This window comes from Bos javanicus, chromosome 12, assembly GCF_032452875.1.
Source record: "Bos javanicus breed banteng chromosome 12, ARS-OSU_banteng_1.0, whole genome shotgun sequence".
Taxonomy (NCBI): domain Eukaryota; kingdom Metazoa; phylum Chordata; class Mammalia; order Artiodactyla; family Bovidae; genus Bos; species Bos javanicus.
In genome coordinates this window covers 33,734,073-33,753,729 of record NC_083879.1, presented here as the reverse complement: position 1 = coordinate 33,753,729, position 19,657 = coordinate 33,734,073, and the positions used below count along the sequence as shown (strand labels likewise).

The 19,657-nt window shown below is 40.2% G+C and overlaps 1 protein-coding gene across 3 annotated transcripts in view; it reads left to right on the top strand.

Annotated features, from left to right (window-relative positions):
• Nucleotides 1–19,657, top strand: part of LOC133258395 (phospholipid-transporting ATPase IB) — a 492,425-nt gene that overhangs the window by 141,053 nt on the left and 331,715 nt on the right. For all 3 annotated transcript variants that reach the window (XM_061434934.1, XM_061434933.1, XM_061434935.1), the window contains one exon: nucleotides 3,881–3,945. In XM_061434934.1, coding sequence (XP_061290918.1) covers nucleotides 3,881–3,945 — 65 coding nt within the window. The remainder of the gene's footprint in view (nucleotides 1–3,880; nucleotides 3,946–19,657) is intronic.

Here is a 19,657-nt window from a genome sequence, read left to right as displayed (position 1 = left end):
TAGCACAGATCAACGATGGCAGGGTTTGCAGGGGCCATGGTGAGGTATGGTTGAAGCCTTTCTGAGAGGCATCTGAGGATCTGGCGAGAAAGGTGCCTAGGTGTGGTTCTGTGGACAAGCCTTCAACATTCTGGTTCTCTGATGGGGAGGGATTCTTGAGCCTTGACCCAGTCTGGAGGAGACTGAGTTCCATCTGTTATCATCCGTTTTTGACATCTGGCGCTATGTTCCATACACTCACACTTGAACACTGAATGACCAGATTCTACCTGATATCATTTAGAACCCGCAGCATACTTGTTGAGGATTTGGAGCCAAGATGAATCCCACTGTTGGGTAGTTTGGTGGATCCAGGTATATGGTTAGTAGGAATCAGTCATTCCTAACCCTTCCAGAGGGTTTCCCGGGTGGCACAGTGGTAAAGAACCCACCTGCCAATGCAGGAGATGTAAGAGACATGGGTTCAGTCCCTGGGTCGGGAAGATCCTGTGGAGAAGGAAATGGCAACCCACTCCAGTATTCTTGCCTGGAGAATCCGATGGACAGAGGAGCCTGTAGGCTATAGTCCATAGTGCCACTAAGACTTGGACATGTCTGGAGCGACTTAGCATGAACACAAACCTTCAAAAGTGTCTCCGAAGAAATCTGGGTTGAGCTATCTTTGACAATTTATGCTTACCTCAAAAAAAAGACACTGATAGTGAGTTCCAAGAGGTTTGGTTTGGTCATATTTTCTAGTGTGAATGATGATTTTATTAAAGCCAGGTCCAGCTCTAAGTACCGTAGATGCTGTAATATTTTGATTTCTTTGATTCTACTCAGGTAGCAGAAAGACTCAACACTTTAGTGGTGTACTGTTAACTTCGGCCCTAGTAAAGAGTGAAATCCCAGAGGTCCCCTCCTCAGTCATTTTACGGTCGTCTTGTTAGATTGTGAGATTAAAGAAATAGACCTCAATTTACAAGAGTAGATTGACATTTCATACCTGGCTCTTCTCCAAGAGTTGATCTCATTTTATCCAAAAACATTAGAAGTCAAGCACAGCAAACTTGGATTGACATAATTTAATTTGCCACATTAGCTAAGTCACATTGAACTGTGTTAAACTTCCATGGTCTGTCTAGAGCAAGTGTTCTGTGTGATAATTCTTTAAGCAAAATCTTGCTTCGTTTTCCAAATTAAAAAAAAAAACAAAAACCTGTTTCTTCTCAGAAGCCTTGAGTTCTGTGTATTTAAATTCATGAATGTGTCAGTGGTTTTATTTATTACCCTCTCCCTGCAATGGATAGAAAAATACTTTGAGCTTTTCCATAATATCTTTATGCAGCTTCAGTTGTCAAGTGGCATTTGACTTAAATTGCAAAATGTAAAATCAAGCGGCAGGCGACGGCTTAAAGATTACAGCTTGCTTCTGCAGCTGTTGTTCATATCAAAAACTACCAGCAAATCCTTTGACATGAGTTATACTAAATTTGTAACAGTCTCTATTGTGTGGAGTTGCTGGAAATTTCTGGGGCAAGGGAAGAAAAATGATTAAAGTTTCAATATCCCTGTTTGTCAATGAAAATAAAATGTAGACCTCCCTTCTATATTTCACCTAAGAATATATAGGAAGGAAGAATACATTTGTAAAATTTTGGGGAAAGAAAGTTCAATTATTTCTATCCTGCTCTGTAGAACTTTTAATGGCATCCTGGGAAACTCATTTATACTCATCACTATTGTTAAAATACAGACTCGAACAAGTTTGGAAATGCATATAAAATTGTGTGTTTCCTCCTTTTTTTCCCTCTCCCCCTCTTAGAAGTTTAACAGGTGTTTGCTTGTGTGGTCCTGTGATTTTTGAGTTGTTTTCATTTTAAAAATATTAATAATATGTGGCAGTTGTAACCAGCAAAATAGTCTCATTCCCTTGAGATAACTGTTATTAACTGCCTGGACTAGGTATTCTTGATGGTATTCTTAAAAAAATTACAATTGGATAAAAAGCTGTAGTTTTGTGCTTGAAAATTTGTGTTCTGAGGTGGCTGCTAAATATTCTTGTCAAATGACCATCATTAGTGAAGAATATACTTCATACATTCCAAAATAAACAAAAATATTTATCACCCCCCCAAAAAAAACACCCCAAGGTTTTTCTCATCTTAATTGTAGTCTGTCTGGAGTTCTATTTTGTGCCTGTTAGTAGTGCTTCGTGGGGATGAAAAGAGAGCCTGCCAGGTAGAATCGAGCACATACGCACAGTAGCTCTGTGACTTGTCCATCAATTAAATGCCTGTTGTCTTTTCTAGTAAATACAGCATCTGTGGGGAGGGTTATTTTGGCTTTTCTTTGGAGGACAGCCCTGGCTCCTGTTGCCCAGGGAACAGCATGGGTTAAGGCCCTTCATGTGATGGTCACCTGCATCCTTGCATGAAGGGTGATGTCCTTCATGCTGATGACTTGTTCCCTGTTTCTGTGGTCTGCTGCTGCTGCTGCTAAGTTGCTTCAGTCGTGTCCGACTCTGTGCGACCCCATAGATGGCAGCCCACCAGGCTCCCCCGTCCCTGGGATTCTCCAGGCAAGAAGACTGGAGTGGGTTGTCATTTCCTTCTCCAATGCATGAAAGTGAAAAGTGAAAGTGAAGTCGCTCAGTGGTGTCCGACTCTTCGCGACCCCATGGTCTGCAGCCTCCCAGGCTCCTCCGTCCATGGGAATTTCCAGGCAAGAGTACTGAAGTGGGGTGCCACTGCCTTCTCAGGTTTCTGTGGTCAGTGGTCCATTACTGCTGTAAGGGCCACTTTTCTAGGTGGGAGGACTCTCTTCTTGCCTTTTCTCGATGAGATCAATTGAGTACGGGTTGGTGGTGAACGCATGTTTTTGCCAGCTCTCTTGAGAAGGGTGATTTGAAAGAAAGCCCAGGGCCCCCATAAACACCCTGGGACTTGGGGTTGGCTAGGCCCACCTCCTCCTCTTCCCCAGAGCCTGGGGATTTGAAGGGGAGGAGTCAGAAGAGGCTCTCAAAGTCTGAGTAGGAAAGAGCTTCATAGAAATATGTTCATCTCCGGGAGGAAAAGTGGGAGAGTACCTAGCTTAAATTAACCTACAGAGGAGAGGTACCATTGTTTAAAATGCGATGGGAATTGTTAAGAATTAGCACTGAGATACTCTTATTCCAAACCTGTTTTAAAGCTCATGTAATTTTTGAAATGGGATTGCTTTGAGCTTTCGCAGGAAAAGTAACTCTCTCTGTGTATCATAGGATTCCTTAGAAACCTGCTGTGAGAATTGAAGTAAAAGTGCCAGTGTTAGTCGCTCAGTCATGTTTGACTCTGCAACCCCATGGACTGTAGCCCTCCAGGCTCCTCTGTCCATGGGATTCTCCAGGCACAAATACTGGACTGGGGCCATCCCTTTCTCCAGGGGATCTTCCCAACCCAGGGATTGAACCTGGGTCTCCTGCATCATCAGGTAGATTCTTTGCTGTCTGAGCCACCAGGGAAGTCCCAAGCAGGTGAGGGACTTAATGTCACAGTAGGTGCGTTTATGGTGATTGAGGAGTACTTTTGGGTTCCATTTGTCTCCTAAAGTGTTTGCTGTTGTTCTAGAGAACCCAGAGCTCATCCTATTGTTCTACAGGGATAAGAAGGATAAGGGAAAATCCACAGAAAACTGACAAGTGTTATTGACATTTTAGTTACTAGTTATGGAGACCTTCTTGAGCAGTGCTCTTAGAGCTGTCTGCAAGGGTCAAGCTCTACTCAATTCCTCTGTGTGAACCCATAGGCTTAACATGGTCATCAGTCAGGTGCAGGAGGGGGACTGAATTCAGGTGACTCTGAACATGGTGCGTCCTGGAGAGGATGGTAATTCACGTATCTTGTTCTTTTTTTCACTCTAGGTTATTCCTGTCGGTTGGTGTCACAGAACATGGCCCTTATCCTACTGAAGGAGGATTCTTTGGACGTAAGTAGCTTTTCAAAAGTTATATTTGATATAATTGTGTTAAACCTTTGGTTTATTTCTACTATGGCCGATAAGCAGTGTTTATTTATTTTCCTGAAAAGTGACTATGAAACTACTTGGTGTATTTTCTGTTTTTGTTTATGAATGGATGGCATAAAGTCATATCTTTAAACATCAAAATAGTAAGTTTAGGACATTGCTTTTTGAGCTTCATGATAATGCTTTGTTTTACTCACCTAGAGTTATACATTTATAATGGAGTAGTCTTAGTCTGGTTTGACTTCCTGTTAGGATCTCCATAAGGGAGTGACGGTCAGCTCAAGTGTTGCTTGCTATGAAGACTTGCAGGATTTCCTTTCTAGTTTCAAGTGTCAGGAGTTGTCTCTGTGTATATGACAGTTGGTTACACAGGCTCAGGGAGAATGGATCAGATCAGATCAGATCAGTCGCTCCGTTGTGTCCGACTCTTTGCGACCCTATGAATCGCAGCACGCCAGGCCTCCCTGTCCATCACCAACTCCCGGAGTTTACTCAGACTCATGTCCATCGAATTGGTAATGCCATCCAGCCATCTCATCCTCTGTCGTCCCCTTCTCCTCCTGCCTCCAATCCCTCCCAGGATCAGAGTCTTTTCTAATGAGTCAACTCTTCGCATGAGGCGGCCAAAGTACTGGAGTTTCAGCTTTAGCATCATTCCTTCCAAAGAAATCCCAGGACTGATCTCCTTTAGAATGGACTGGTTGGATCTCCTTGCAGTCCAAGGGACTCTCAAGAGTCTTCTCCAACACCACAGTTCAAAAGCATCAATTCTTCGGCGCTCAGCCTTCTTCACAGTCCAACTCTCACATCCATACATGACCAGAGGAAAAACCATAGCCTTGACTAGACGAACCTTTGTTGGCAAAGTAATGTCTCTGCTTTTGAATATGCTATCTAGGTTGGTCATAACTTTCCTTCCAAGGAGTAAGTGTCTTTTAATTTCATGGCTGCAGTCACCATCTGCAGTGATTTTGGAGCCCAGAAAAATAAAGTCTGACACTGTTTCCACTGTTTCCCCATCTATTTCCCATGAAGTGATGGAACCAGATGCCATGATCTTAGTTTTCTGAATGTTGAGCTTTAAGCCAACTTTTTCACTCTCCACTTTCACCTTCATCAAGAGGCTTTTTAGTTCCTCTTCACTTTCTGCCATAAGGATGGTGTCATCTGCATATCTAAAGTTATTGATATTTCTCCCTGCAATCTTGATTCCAGCTTGTGTTTCTTCCAGTCCAGCGTTTCTCATGATGTACTCTGCATATAAGTTAAATAAGCAGGGTGACAATATACAGCCTTGACGTACTCCTTTTCCTATTTGGAACCAGTCTGTTGTTCCATGTCCAGTTCTAACTGTTGCTTCCTGACCTGCATACAAATTTCTCAGAATGGGAAAGACTAGAGATCTCTTCAAGAAAATCAGAGATACCAAAGGAACATTTCATGCAAAGATAGGCTCGATAAAGGACAGAAATGGTATGGACCTAACAGAAGCAGAAGATATTAAGAAGAGGTGGCAAGAATACACAGAAGAACTGTACAAAAAAGATCTTCACAACCCCGATAATCATGATGGTGTGATCACTGACCTAGAGCCAGATATCCTGGAATGTGACGTCAAGTGGGCCTTAGAAAGCATCACTACGAACAAAGCTAGTGGAGGTGATGGAATTCCAGTTGAGCTATTCCAAATCCTGAAAGATGATGCTGTGAAAGTGCTGCACTCAATATGCCAGCAAATTTGGAAAACTCAGCAGTGGCCACAGGACTGGAAAAGGTCAGTTTTCATTCCAATCCCAAAGAAAGGCAATGCCAAAGAATGCTCAAACTACCGCACAATTGCACTCATCTCACACGCTAGTAAAGTAATGCTCAAAATTCTCCAAGCCAGGCTTCAGCAATATGTGAACCATGAACTTCCTGATGTTCAAGCTGGTTTTTGAAAAGGCAGAGGAACCAGAGATCAAATTGCCAACATCTGCTGGATCATGGAAAAAGCAAGAGAGTTCCAGAAAAACATCTATTTCTGCTTTATTGACTATGCCAAAGCCTTTGACTGTGTGGATCACAATAAACTGGAAAATTCTGCAAGAGATGGGAATACGAGACCACCTGATCTGCCTTTTGAGAAATTTGAAGAGACCCCTATTTGCCCTCTGACGGTCTAAAGCCACTGGTAAGATCTTGGCTGGGAGCTGATTTGAGGGTCACCAGTGGTCTGCTTGGCAGTTTGATAAGATACCAGGAGCTCAACAGTGAGGTTCCATTTGTAGGTCACTTGAATTGAATTCTGAAGAAAGCTGAGCGCCGAAGAATTGATGCTTTTGAACTGTGGTATTGTAGAAGACTCTTGAGAGTCCCTTGGACTGCAAGGAGATCCAACCAGTCCATTCTAAAGGCGATCAGCCCTGGGTGTTCTTTGGAAGGAATGATGCTAAAGCTGAAACTCCAGTACTTTGGCCACCTCATGCGAAGAGTTGACTCATTGGAAAAGACTCTGATGCTGGGAGGGATTGGGGGCAGGAGGAAAAGGGGACGACAGAGGATGAGATGGCTGGATGGCATTACCAATTCGATGGACATGAGTTTGAGTGAACTCCGGGAGTTGGTGATGGACAGGGAGGCTGGCGTGCTTCGATTCATGGGGTTGCAAAGAGTCAGACACGACTGAGCGACTGAACTGAACTGAACTGAACTAACAAGAGCTTGTTCCTGGCAGGCACCCATGGCTGTGCTTATGGTCAGTGCGTTATATTTAAATGCCAGCACTCAGAGCAGGTGTTAGGGTTAGTTATACTTGTAAAGGGGGAAGATGTTACTACCTGCAAACTGGGGATGTGAATCCTCCTGTCAAGGCCAGGATGTGGTGTACCCGTTGATGATTCCAGGGGCGGGAGTCAGGGGCGTCTGTACCTCTGAAGCCCCTCATCAGTTCATGTGGACGGTCTCTGCTTTTCTTCCCTGGGGTGTGGTGCTGGGTGAACCACGAGAGATAAGACGCGTTGCTGATTGCTCTTCTGTTTGGATGAGCATTTTCTTTTCAGTCTTTCAATATGAGAGCAGTCTTAAATGCATGACTTAAGAACATGTTGAAGAAGAAGAATCCCTGGGCAGATAAAAACCCAAGCTTACTGTATAAGTAGGAACAGGAGTATTCTTTCTTAGAGATGAGCTGTCTGCTGTCATTGGGGAAATTCTTAAGTTATCACTGTCTCCTTCTCCCAGTGTAACCATCTACTTCTTCCACTTAAATTCATAAACCTCATGGAAGATGTTTTAGTTCATGTGAACTTACTCATTTGACCTGAACATTATTTTATTGAGGTACTCTTTTCCCTTTATTACCCAGAACTTAAATTTTCAGTGTAAAATAAAGCAATACATATATATATATATATATATATATATATATATAAAGAGAAAACTTTCTGTAAGGGGTTAATGAGAAGTGAAAATGTTTTGCTCTGCTGTCCATGGCAATAGTTGCTTGCCATAAATGGTTATTAATTACTTGAAACGTTACCAGTTGATTAACTATCAATTTCAACTAATTTCAACTATCAATTTCAAGTAATTTGAACGAGACCACGTGTGGCTCGTGGCTGCTGTGCTGGAAGACACAGTGTAGGTCGTTTTCGGTCCATTTGCGCAGGGGTCAGCAATTTCTGGCCGTTGGTCCCAATCTAAGCTTACCACTTTTTTTTTTTCCCCTCAGTTTTATTGAGACATAATTGACATACAGCACTGTACATGTTGGGCTTCCCTGGTGGCTCAGACAATAAAGAATCTGCCTGCAATGCATGAGACCTGGGTTCAACCTCTAGGTTGGGAGGATTCCCCAGGGAAGGGGATGGCTACCGACTCCGGCATTCTTGCCTAGAGAATTCCATGGACAGAGGAGCCTGGCAGGCTACAGTCCATGGGGTTGCAAAGAGTTGTGTGCGACCAATAACACCCTGTATCCATTTAAGGTGTTCAGCAAAATGACTTACTTGCATTATGAAATGATGACCACAATACACTGAGTGAATGTCATCTCCTAGATACAAAATTAAATAGAAAAAATATTTCTTGTGATGAGGACTCTTAGGATTTACTCTTAACAGCTTTCATATATAACTTACAGCAGTTAATAAATAAATTATATTTATCATGTTATATATTCCATCCCGAGTGCTTATTTACTTTACAACCGGAAGTTTGTAGCTTCTGACCACCTTCCTTCGCTTCCCCTCCCCGATCCCTCACTTCCGGTACCCACACATCTGATCTTTCTCTATGAGTTTGCTTTTGAAATATAATTGACCTATAGCACTGTTAGTTCCTGTTACACAACATAGGGATTTGACCACCTGTTTTTGTAAATAAAGTTTTATTGGAAGACAGTCATTTACATATTGTCAATGGTAAAGGTAAATAATTGCAAACAGAACAAATGGTCCATGAACCCTCAACTGTTTGCTGTCTGCTCCTTTGCCCTCCCTGATCAGAGGGAAACTGACTCCATTCTAGTTCCATTGTGTGCTATTGCTATTGCTGTTGCTGCTGCTGCTAAGTCTCTTCAGTCGTGTCCGACTCTTTGCGACCCCATAGATGGCAACCCACCAGGCTCCTCTGTACCTGGGATTCTCCAGGCAAGAACATTGGAGTGGGTTGCCATTTCCTTCTCCAATGCATGAAAGTGAAAAGTGAAAGTGAAGTCGCTCAGTCGTGTCCGACTCTTCTCGACCCCATGGACTGCAGCCTACCAGGCTCCTCTGCCCATGGGGTTTTCCAAGCAAGAGTACTGGAGTGGGGTACCGTTGCCTTCTCCTGTGCTATTCCTGCATCTTCTAAAACAATGTTTTTTGAAATGTTAAGAAGCATGGAGAGAGAAGTAGAATCTTTGGCTAATTTGGGGGGAGATCCAGAGTTATAAATAATTAAGTACGTTTCCCTACCACAAGTTTTGTGCGATCTTTAATATGCTTATCACACTGAGTCAGGCAGAGGGTGATATAGAATATTTTGTTAACCAGACTTATTTAACCACTGAGTTTCTTTTTTGATGAGTAACTCTTGTGATAGCAATACAGGTTTAGAAATGCTGATTTTAAAAATATAGAGATTTCCTCTTTACAGATGTGATAAAGTAAAAGCAAGTAAAAGAGGATACTCAGAGTAAGAAAACAGAAAAACACATATTTAACTTCAGAATTTATATGAAATCAACAGATATTCGAGTGTTCTTCGTAGGCCGTGCAGATTGCTAGAATTGCAGATGTAGCAACAAATGGCAGTGTATTCTCTACTCTCGGGTTTCTATTTTAGCTGAGAAAATAGCCATTTAGTATTGACTTAATTAAGCTTTTTTTGTGCCAGTTGCCACAAAGGAGAAGTGTAAGGTAAGATGCTAAGTACAAATAGTTAGGGGGGTTCGTGAGCTTTCTTGGCGAAGGATGAGATGGTAAGTATTTCAGGCTCTAGGTCACAGCTGCTCTTTTCTCCCCCTTTAATGAGAAAGCAGCTGTAGATAGTACACACACAGGTCACACATACATAGATGTGAGCATGCCCCATTCCATACGGACATCTGTCCCTTTGTACTCATGTTCTTAACATGTTACTGACCAGGGGATTTTATAGACACTAACACCAGTAGCCGTAATACCTCTCCAGTCAATAATGTATTAAGTATTTTCCAAAAATGACTGTACGAGTCATAAAGGAAGTCTTCATGACATTTCAGAGAATTGGTTATCATTTGGCTTGTTCTGTGAATCCAAGGCTCCAAACCAACAAATCAGTGATTTTTTTAAAAAGTTCATTATAAAACTTCCCTGGGCGTCCCTGGTGACTCAGCTGGTAAAGAATCCGCTGGTAATGCGGGAGACCTGGGTTCGATCCCTGGATTGAGAAGATCCTCTGGAGAAGGAAAAGGCTACCCACTCCAGTATTCTGACCTGGATAATTCCATGGACTACAGTCCATGGGGTTGCAAAGAGTCAGACACGACTGAGGGACTTTCACACTCATAAAAATCTGTACTCTTGGAAATTTAAAAACCACTCATAAATAATTCAAGAGTCAGAGAGAAAATCACATTGGAAATTAGAAAATACTTAGAATGACTGAAAAATACTTTGCATCAAAATCTGTGGGATTTGAATTTCCCGGAGAGAGAAATTGTACCATCACTGTTTATCGTATAAAAGAGGAAATACTTAAAATTAGTAAGCTATTCATACAATTTAAGATGTTAGCAAAAGAGCAAGGTAATATCAACAAAACTGAAAGTGGATTCTTCAGAAAGACTAATGAGATTAACACACACAAAGCTGGTCAGGGAAAAAAAATGTTAGGAATGAGAAAAGAGAAATAACTCCAGGTAGAGAGAGCAGTGATTAGAATAATATGAATGACTCTGTATAAATAAATTTGAGGCTTAGATGAAATGGGTAATTACCTAGGAAAAACATAAAATTTCAGGCTCGAGGAAATAGGAAACCTGAATAACCCTACAACCGTTAAAGGAATAGTATCATGACTTCTGATTTTTCTTCCAAAGAGAATACATTATACGCTAGTTTTGTCAAGAATTAAAAGAACAAACAGTTCCAATTCTATAAAAAGTCTTCCCAAAAAATACCCAAAAAAGTCAATACTTTTCAGTGTAGGTTGATGTTTAAAGTAACCCTTGGATCAAAAGCAATAGGGGCAGAATGATAAAGAAAAATTGCAGGTCAGTCTCAACTGTGAACGGAGAGGTAACATTCTTTGATAAAAGATCAACAAACCAAATCCAATAATACAAAAGAAATCAGACATATGATACAGTTGGGTTTAATTCCAAGGCTGTACGCATGTGTTTTCTTGAGAAAAATCTGCTCTTAATATACTTTGCCTCATTAACAGATAAAAATAATACAGTCATCCAGTTGGATGTAAAAAAAAATTTAGTATTTATCTTTAGCCAAACTTTAAATCCTGGAGTAGGTGTGCACTTAACTTGATAAGGTGCATCTACTGAAATCCTATGTCAAATAACTATTCATTCATGGTCAGTGACGGACTCGTCGCTCTAAAGTAGAAACACAGCATGTTCCCGCCAGGAGTCCCTTTTATTGCTAGATGTCCTGCTAATGTCTAGATGTCCTGGGTTGCTAGATGACTTTCTAAAGAAACAGAACATTACAGATGATTGAAGCTTCATTAGTTCTCCTTTATCCATGGTCTAAAACCTTTGGGTTCCTTTGCCATCCACGTGTGTATCTATACGCTATGTCAAACCTGGTTTTGAAGCTTTAATTTTGAGATCGTATTTTATGCATCTCTGTGCAGTTTGCTTTTTTCACCCGTGTTTTTGACATTGACTCATGCTGATCAGTCTAGTTCTCACTCATTGCTGAACGGCATTGAAAACTTGGTGGTAGAGGTTTTGGATTGAGTTTCCATTTTTGTGTTGTTGTGAGTGCTGCTGAGAATGTTGCACGTGTGTGACCTCTGTGCCCCTGCACCGAGAAACAAGTCCAGCTGCTCAGTGTGCATACCCTCTGTGTCACCAGGTGACGCTTCTTTCTCTCTGGGGTGGTTCCACCACACACTCCTCCTCCAGGAGTGTGTTCAGGTTTCCATGACTACAAACCCCATTTCTGCGGATGCTCCGTCCGTAATACAATAGGCACAAAAAGATGTCAGTTTCCCATTTTCTTTACCGAAGGCTGACAGTCTCCTCTTAGTGGGTCTTTCTCGTACTGCTTCCTGGCTGCTTGGGAAAAGTTTTCAGCGTGCTTCTCCACTCTGATTTCTCTCAAGAACTTCTGGGGCCTGTGTGACGAATTATGTTGTCAGTGTGTGGAACATCATTCTCTTCTTAAGGATTGTGGACTCCACCTCCTGCCCTCCGTACCTTTTTGGTGGTCTTTTTTTTTTTTTTTCCTTTTTCTTTGTGGGTAAGTGGTTTCTAAAGCAGTCCTTTTCCCCCAGATAAATGAATACGAATCCTTCTTTGTTTCCATTCTTCAGTGACCACTTAATGAAGCCGAAATTTTAAGAGCAGTATTTGGTATAGCTTATCTCATCAGATTCTTCGAGTCCCTCAAGTTACCTGTTGGGGATCCAGAAAGAAAGTGATACTTCTAGGCTGTCCCCACCTCTGGAACGTTTATTTTGTTTCTGAATCACGAATCGTAGGAATCACTCTTTGTTCCTTTAAAAAAAAAAAAATAGCAAATCTGATAGATTGAATTAGGTTGTAGGGGACAAATTGCTGTGGCCAACCAAGCACATATGGCTCCTATTGAAGGTAATCATAGTAACCCTTTGACACGTGTGGCAGCTGCTGCCAGTCTCCAGCCAGGATCTAGGCTTAGAGGGCAGTGCACATGTAATTTAAGCAGTAACCTCGAGATTAAATATGTCATTGACAATGATTTTGCAGAATAAAGCTGAAGCCTGCTGTATATTGAAAAGGAAATTATTTCAGACATATAAATAGCTTACTGTACAGTTTAATTATAGTCTTAGTAGTAGACAAGGCTCAACTGATGAATCTCCACAAGGAGATTCATGTAGGACTGAAAATCTTGCTGCATTTGTATGGAAATAGCAAAAGCTATGATGCCAAGTGAAATGTAAAACCAGTTTCAATTAATTTTGAAGTTAATTTTTTGACTATAATTGTATGGAGAGTTATTATTCCGTGACCATGTACAATTTCTTTATCATTGTTTAATAGGTTAATTTGAAGGTCTTTTCCTTGTTATTTATGTGGCATTTGCAGTATTTAGATATTAGGTTTTAATTTTAGAAGTTGATTGTTTTTATATATTATTTTTTTTTGACTGCACCTTGTGGCTTGTGGGATCTTAATTCCCTGACCAGGGATTGAACCTGGGCCTCATCAGTGAAAGCACCAAGTCCTAACCACTGGACCACTAGGAAATTCCCTTTGTATCTTTATTTAAATTCCAGGATTTTATCTTCCATTGAATCTGAATTATAAGCACTTTTCAATATTTCAGTTCTTTCCATTGAGAATTTACAGACTAGTTTTGTAAGTGGGTGTTTATTTGAAGGGTTTGGCCAAATAGAACTGAAAACTGGTTTATCTGACAAAAACTCTTAAGTTGGGTGCTGAGACAAGGACAAGATATTTGCTTGCCAACCTGATTCTTTGTTGGTGTTACCTCAACTTTGTTGTTTATTGTGGTTTTCTCTATGAATTTCTTGAATTTATTTTTGTTAGAATCATGCAGTTTACAGAATTGCTTATATTTTCCCATGGTTTTTCTTCATTACTTTAGAATTAAAAAAAGTGAGATCTTGCAAGAAGATTTTAAAAAACACCCCTCTTCCTTCACTCTTAGCTTCCGTGACCTTCCCCTCATAAACCTTATTATCTAGACCTAAAATATACAATGGATAAAGAAAGGAATGGGTTTCTAACTATTTTGCAAAATAGCACTTCATGGTGTGATGCATGTTTATGTTTAAAATTCAACCGTTTCTACTCATGTAGCCTACCGAACCCCTCTGCCTCATGACACATTATTTATATTAGTTAATTTATGTGTTTTTATGTTTTATATTATGACTTTAAGCAATACAGAAATTGATTACTGGTCTGGAAATTTTGTGCAAGTGTCCAGCATGTAAGTATGCCATATTCATGAAAGCAGGCTGAGAATCCAGGGCTTCTTGCCTGTCCTGTAGAAAATGTGTAGGAGCTGAAAGACGGTGTGAGCTTGGATGGATATTTGGGTGGCAGCGGGAAGGAGATTCCTTTTTGAATTTTAGAACTGAAGCTATTTCTAGTTTCTAGTTGTGGTAGGTGTAAGCTTAACTAGCTCTCCTGCTGAAAATAAGTAAGGCTGTTGAATTACTATTTTTATAAGTGTTGAAGAGAAGACAGGTGAGGAATTCTCAGATAAAACTTAAGGAAGAACAGAAGCCTTGTCCTGAAGGCCTTCATGGCCATAGCCTAGGGATCTGAGTGAGTGGGGCGAACCTGGCTTCCTGTGGGCTTGACACCTGGGTGCTTCTCAGCTATCAGGTGCAGAGTACTCACAGAACTAGGGCTGAGAAGTTGAAGTTTGTATTTTGTACAGAAAGAAAATGGCCTTGGGTGGAAGACCTAAGTTGCACAACAGACTGAAAAGCAAAGAAAGTGTAAAATGTGTGATAAAACCTAGATTAATACTGAATGTATTCAGTAATACCTGGGGATATAGTATCAATTTGAAATATAACATGATGATAGCCTACAAGTTGAAGAGTGGGAAATAGATATTAGTTGGAAACCCTCATGTTGTTTAGAAATAGTTTTCAAGCAGAAATTGCTTTATGGTTGATAGAACTCTTAAGACTTAACAGCTTTTTCCTCCCTTTTAAATAGAATAATGAAACCAAATGTTCCAAGTAGACACTATGAATCCTATTGCTTGGTACCTGTCATCAAGGGGGAAAGTTGGAAATCAGTAAACCAATGCTGACATTACTTTTTATTGAAGTACAGTTAATTCACAAAGCCATGTTAGTTTCTGCTGTGCATCAAAGTGACCAGTTTTTTATATATATTCCTTTTTATAGTCTTTTCCATTATAGTTTCTTATGAGATATTGAATATAGTCCCTTGTGCTATATAGTAGGACCTTGTCATTTATCTTTTTTATATATAGTAGCTTGTATCTGTTGATCCCAACCTCCTAATCTATCCCTCCCCTGCCTTTCCCCTTTGGTAACCGTGTTTGTTTTCTATGTCTGTGAGTCTGGTTCTGTTTTGTCATATGAGTTCATTTGTATCATATTTTAGATCTCACATATAAGTGACATCATATGGTATTTGTCTTTCTCTGACTTCCCTTCATATGATACTCTCTAGGTCCATCCATGCAAATGGCATTATTTCATTCTTTTTAATGACTGAGTTATATGTCATTGTTTATATGTACCACATCTTTGTTTTCCGTTCATCTGTCAATGAACATGTATGTTGCTTCCAGGTCTTGGCTCCAATGATGACATTTTAATTTTATTTCAGTAAAATTGTATGAAACTCTAGAGGGAAAAGAGACCTAAACAAATGAAAGAATCCTCAAGGAATGTATGACCATTATGATGGGGAGCTGGTTTGAGGGAGTTCAGGTGAGGGCTGAGCCGTGTCCCTGTGGGGGGATTATCAGTGTTGCTGTCTGGCCTCGGTTTTATTGCTCCTCTTGCTGTGTTGGGGTGACTGGTCCCAGCGTCCTCCACTCTAGGCTCAGCGTCCCCAGGGAAGGTGTCTTATCTTACATCTACTCTCTTCTCTAGTTCACAAGAAGGTACCTTGAGATGCATCAAGAAATATTTACTTAATCAGGAGAGATGCTTTCAATATAATTTGTTTTGTGCATTAACAAGTATAAAACCTGCTTATGTGTCAAATATCAGATTTCTTAGTCCCTGCACTGAGTGTTGCTGGAGACATTGGATGACAAATTAACCATTAGGCTCAGTTAGAACTAGGCTAAATCTGTTTACTTCACTATTTTTATTTTCCACAAACTGTTCTGCTACTTGGTGCTTACTTGCCATTGTCTTGGATTTTTAAAATTAGTATGTTTAACTCCTAAAGTATTATCTTGGGCTGATAATGTCCATCTTGGAAATTCTTGAGGGATTTTGCAGAACAGAGAGATCCATTCCTTTCTCTTAAATATAATTGTCTTAGGTTTTATTTAATACACTTTCATTTTTTACCAAAATCTAATTCACATACCATTAAATTCACCATCATGCATTCTTATTTCTGTACTATAAGACATACTGGAACATGGAGTTTTATTTTTGTTTCAAAGTTTTGAGACAATAAAGGAGAAATTCTTTCTTTAAGTAAGCTCATACATTTTGTTTTAAATTGCATTCATGTGGAAAATACTTAACATAAATTTAGTTCATGGGACAAAATATGTTTTCTGTTCGCCCTTTCTATAGGAACTCCATTAGGTCATTTCTAATTCTGAATTTGTATCAAAATCTACATAATGGCAATGAATAAATTATGTAAAATACTTATTCAAATAAAAGATTGAATTCTAGAGAAAAAAATAAACAAAAAAACCTTACTGTGTAATCTATATTCTTTCTAACGAGAGTCATTATGGACAGAGATCTTCATAGTTTTTTTGGTCAGACCCCAAAGTCCATTTTTTTAATCATTCCAGCTAATGTTGATATTTATCAAATCCAGTCCTGATATATGTGAGGAAATTTGGGGGTGGGTGGCAGGTGCGATTGCTTATATAGCAATGGGTTTCCCCTTGAGGAATTTGAAGATCTGTTTCTTTTTGAAACAGTATTGAAACAGAAACTTTTTGAAACAGTATTTGAAAAGTATTGGTTTTCAAAATCAGAAATCTTAGAGAACAAGTTTGTACTGAATCTAGAGCAAATTTCAGAGAAGGCAATGACACCCTACTCCAGTAATTTTGCCTAGAAAATCCCATGGATGGAGGAGCCTGGTAGGCTGCAGTCCATAGGGTTGCTAGAGTTGGACACGACTGGGCGACCTAACTTTCACTTTTCACTTTCATGCATTGGAGAAGGAAATGGCAACCCACTCCAGTGTTCTTGCCTGGAGAATCCCAGGGACGGGGGAGCCTGGTGGGCTGCCGTCTACGGGGTCACACAGAGTCGGACATGACTGAAGCGACTTAGCAGCAGCAGCAGAGCAAATTTACCCCAAAGTTTGTCTTTAAAATCCACAGTGGACTTTGAATTTTGTCCTGTGGACATGATTCAATTACACCTTGACCCTGTGTTATTTTTATAAATCAAGATGTTCAGGGAATTTATGTGGCAAGAGTGAGGTGTGTAAGTGGAGCTAAGCAGATTTTGGGCAGCTGGCCTGTTTAGTGCCTAATGGAGAGAAAAGAAACCGAAAGAACCAGTGACATAAGCAGTCTTGTGAGGGGTAATGGTGAGCAGAAGCCAGGAGAGAGGGTGTCACAAAAGAGTGGGAGTGCTGATGAAAGAGAAAGACAGATGCCACACGATGTCCTTAAATGTGGAATCTGAACCATGACGCAAATGAACCTGTCCGTGAAACAAACAGAATCGTGGACGTTAGAGAAGAGGCTTGTGGTTGCCAGGGAGAAGGGGAGGCAGGGGAGGGAAGCATTGGGAGTTTGGGGTTAGCAGACGCAAGCTGTTACATATAAGATGGATAAACAACAAGGTCCTACTGTAGAGCACAGGAACTATATTCAATATCCTGTGATAAACCACAGTGGAAAAGAGCATGAAAAAATGCATATATGCATATAACCGAATCCCTTTGCTGTACAGCCAAAAGGAGCACACCTTTGTAAAACAACTATACTTCAATAAAAGTTTTTTAAAAGTGGTAATGTTCAGGTATAAAATTATTATATTTTGAAACCCAGAAAAGCAATGAATCTTGTCCTGCCCGCAACCTTTCTCCCCCCTCCCATACTTTAGAAAAGGGTGAAATAATCTGAAACAAATGTTTATAGGAGTTCCTATAGGGTCATTACAGACCTAAGTCATCATGTAAGAGAAAAATGGATTTGCCAAGATTTTCTCATTTAAACATTTGTATGTAAATCTGTTAGAGATATTCTCGATTAAATGTCTTTGCTATAAATTATGAGCCACTGAAGTTTAAAGAATATATTGTAATATGCATCCCTCAGCCCCTAAATTAAACTTGAACATGAAAGGCTAGGACCATGATGTTTTTTAAAGGTTCTTTTCAGTATCAGTTCAGATGATGAAGCAGGTTTTTTTTTTTCCTTTTTTTTTTTTTTCAAGGAAAGATATTAAGAAGCCAATATAAAAATCCTATAAATTCACTAAATGTATTTTTTGCATATATGTGTGTCTGTGTGTGTGTATTTTTCATTTTCTGATGCTGTCATTAGGACCAGTTCTTTGTTTCGGGTTTATCACCATCATGGACTTGGGACATTGGAGGAGTTTATCTTGATGGAAACAATACTGCTGTAACTTTTCAGTTGATACAGAAAACTTCCCCAAAATATAATCCCCCCAAATCCATTCCCCGCCCCCAGCTTATTCCTTACAATTCTGAATTGGTCTATTGAACAAACCCTGCCTGTAACACCCTCAGCATCCAGCATGCTGCCTTACATTATTATGGGTACTCAATATACCGAAAGAATGAATTTCTCACTTTGTTCCTGATTTTCACTCCTGAAATACTCACCCTAACCCTGCTCATGTGGATGATCATTTCTTCCTGGCTTATCTTGTTTCCTTCATGCCTGCATCTCTCAAACAAGATTTGGGTTGCCATGTCCTCATCTTAGGGAGCTTATTTTGCTCTGTGTTGCCGACTCAGTGGAGGCTTTGCCTTGTTCCCCTTAGGGCTGTGAGCTTGTGTGTTAAGACATATATTCCATGTAGGTGGTGCTTAAGACAATTACAGAATTGAAATCCCTAAGAAGCATGTTTTTCAATGGGAAAGTGGCCTGCCTTTTTCTCTAGGTTTCTCTTCTGGTCGGCATCTCTCTCACTTCTCTTGCCTTTGCTGGTCTGTAGGAGTCCCTGCTGTTTAGTGTTTACAGCTTGGGGAGAGACAGTAGGTTAAGCCTGGGGCTGGAGTTCTATTATCACCTATTTATACCTGTGGTTTATGAACATAGAAGTGAAAAAGGAGAGGAATTTGGAGCAAATTAAATTATAGAAACTGCCTTGGGTTGATTGAGTTATAATCTTAATGCTCTACTTTTTTTTTTGTCTTACTAGATACTCACTTTATTTTATTTTTTTAATTTTATTTTATTTAACTTTACAATATTGTATTGGTTTTGCCATATATCAAAATGAATCTGCCACAGTTATACATGTGTTCCCCATCCTGAACCCTCCTCCCTCCCCATACCGTCCCTCTGGGTCGTCCCAGTGCACCAGCCCCAAGCATCCAGTATCGTGCATCGAACCTGGGCTGGCGACTCGTTTCATATATGATATTATACATATTTCAATGCCATTCTCCCAAATCATCCCACCCTCTCCCTCTCCCACAGAGTCTAAAAGACTGTTCTATACATCAGTGTCTCTTTTGCTGTCTCGTATACAGGGTTATTGTTACCATCTTTCTAAATTCCGTATATATGCATTAGTATACTGTATTGGTGTTTTTCTTTCTGGCTTACTTCACTCTGTATAATAGGCTCTGGTTACATCCACCTCATTAGAACTGATTCAAATGTATTCTTTTTAATGGCTGAGTAATACTCCATTGTGTATATGTACCACAGCTTTCTTATCCATTCATCTGCTGATGGACATCTAGGTTGCTTCCATGTCCTGGCTATTATAAACAGTGCTGCGATGAACATTGGGGTACACGTGTCTCTTTCAGTTCTGGTTTCCTCAGTGTGTATGCCCAGCAGTGGGATTGCTGGATCATAAGGCAGTTCTATTTCCAGTTTTTTAAGGAATCTCCACACTGTTCTCCATAGTGGCTGTACTAGTTTGCATTCCCACCAACAGTGTTAAGAGGGTTCCCTTTTCTCCACACCCTCTCCAGCAATTATTGCTTGTAGACTTTTGGATCGCAGCCATTCTGACTGGCGTGAAATGGTACCTCATAGTGGTTTTGATTTGCATTTCTCTGATAATGAGTGATGTTGAGCATCTTTTCATGTGTTTGTTAGCCATCTGTATGTCT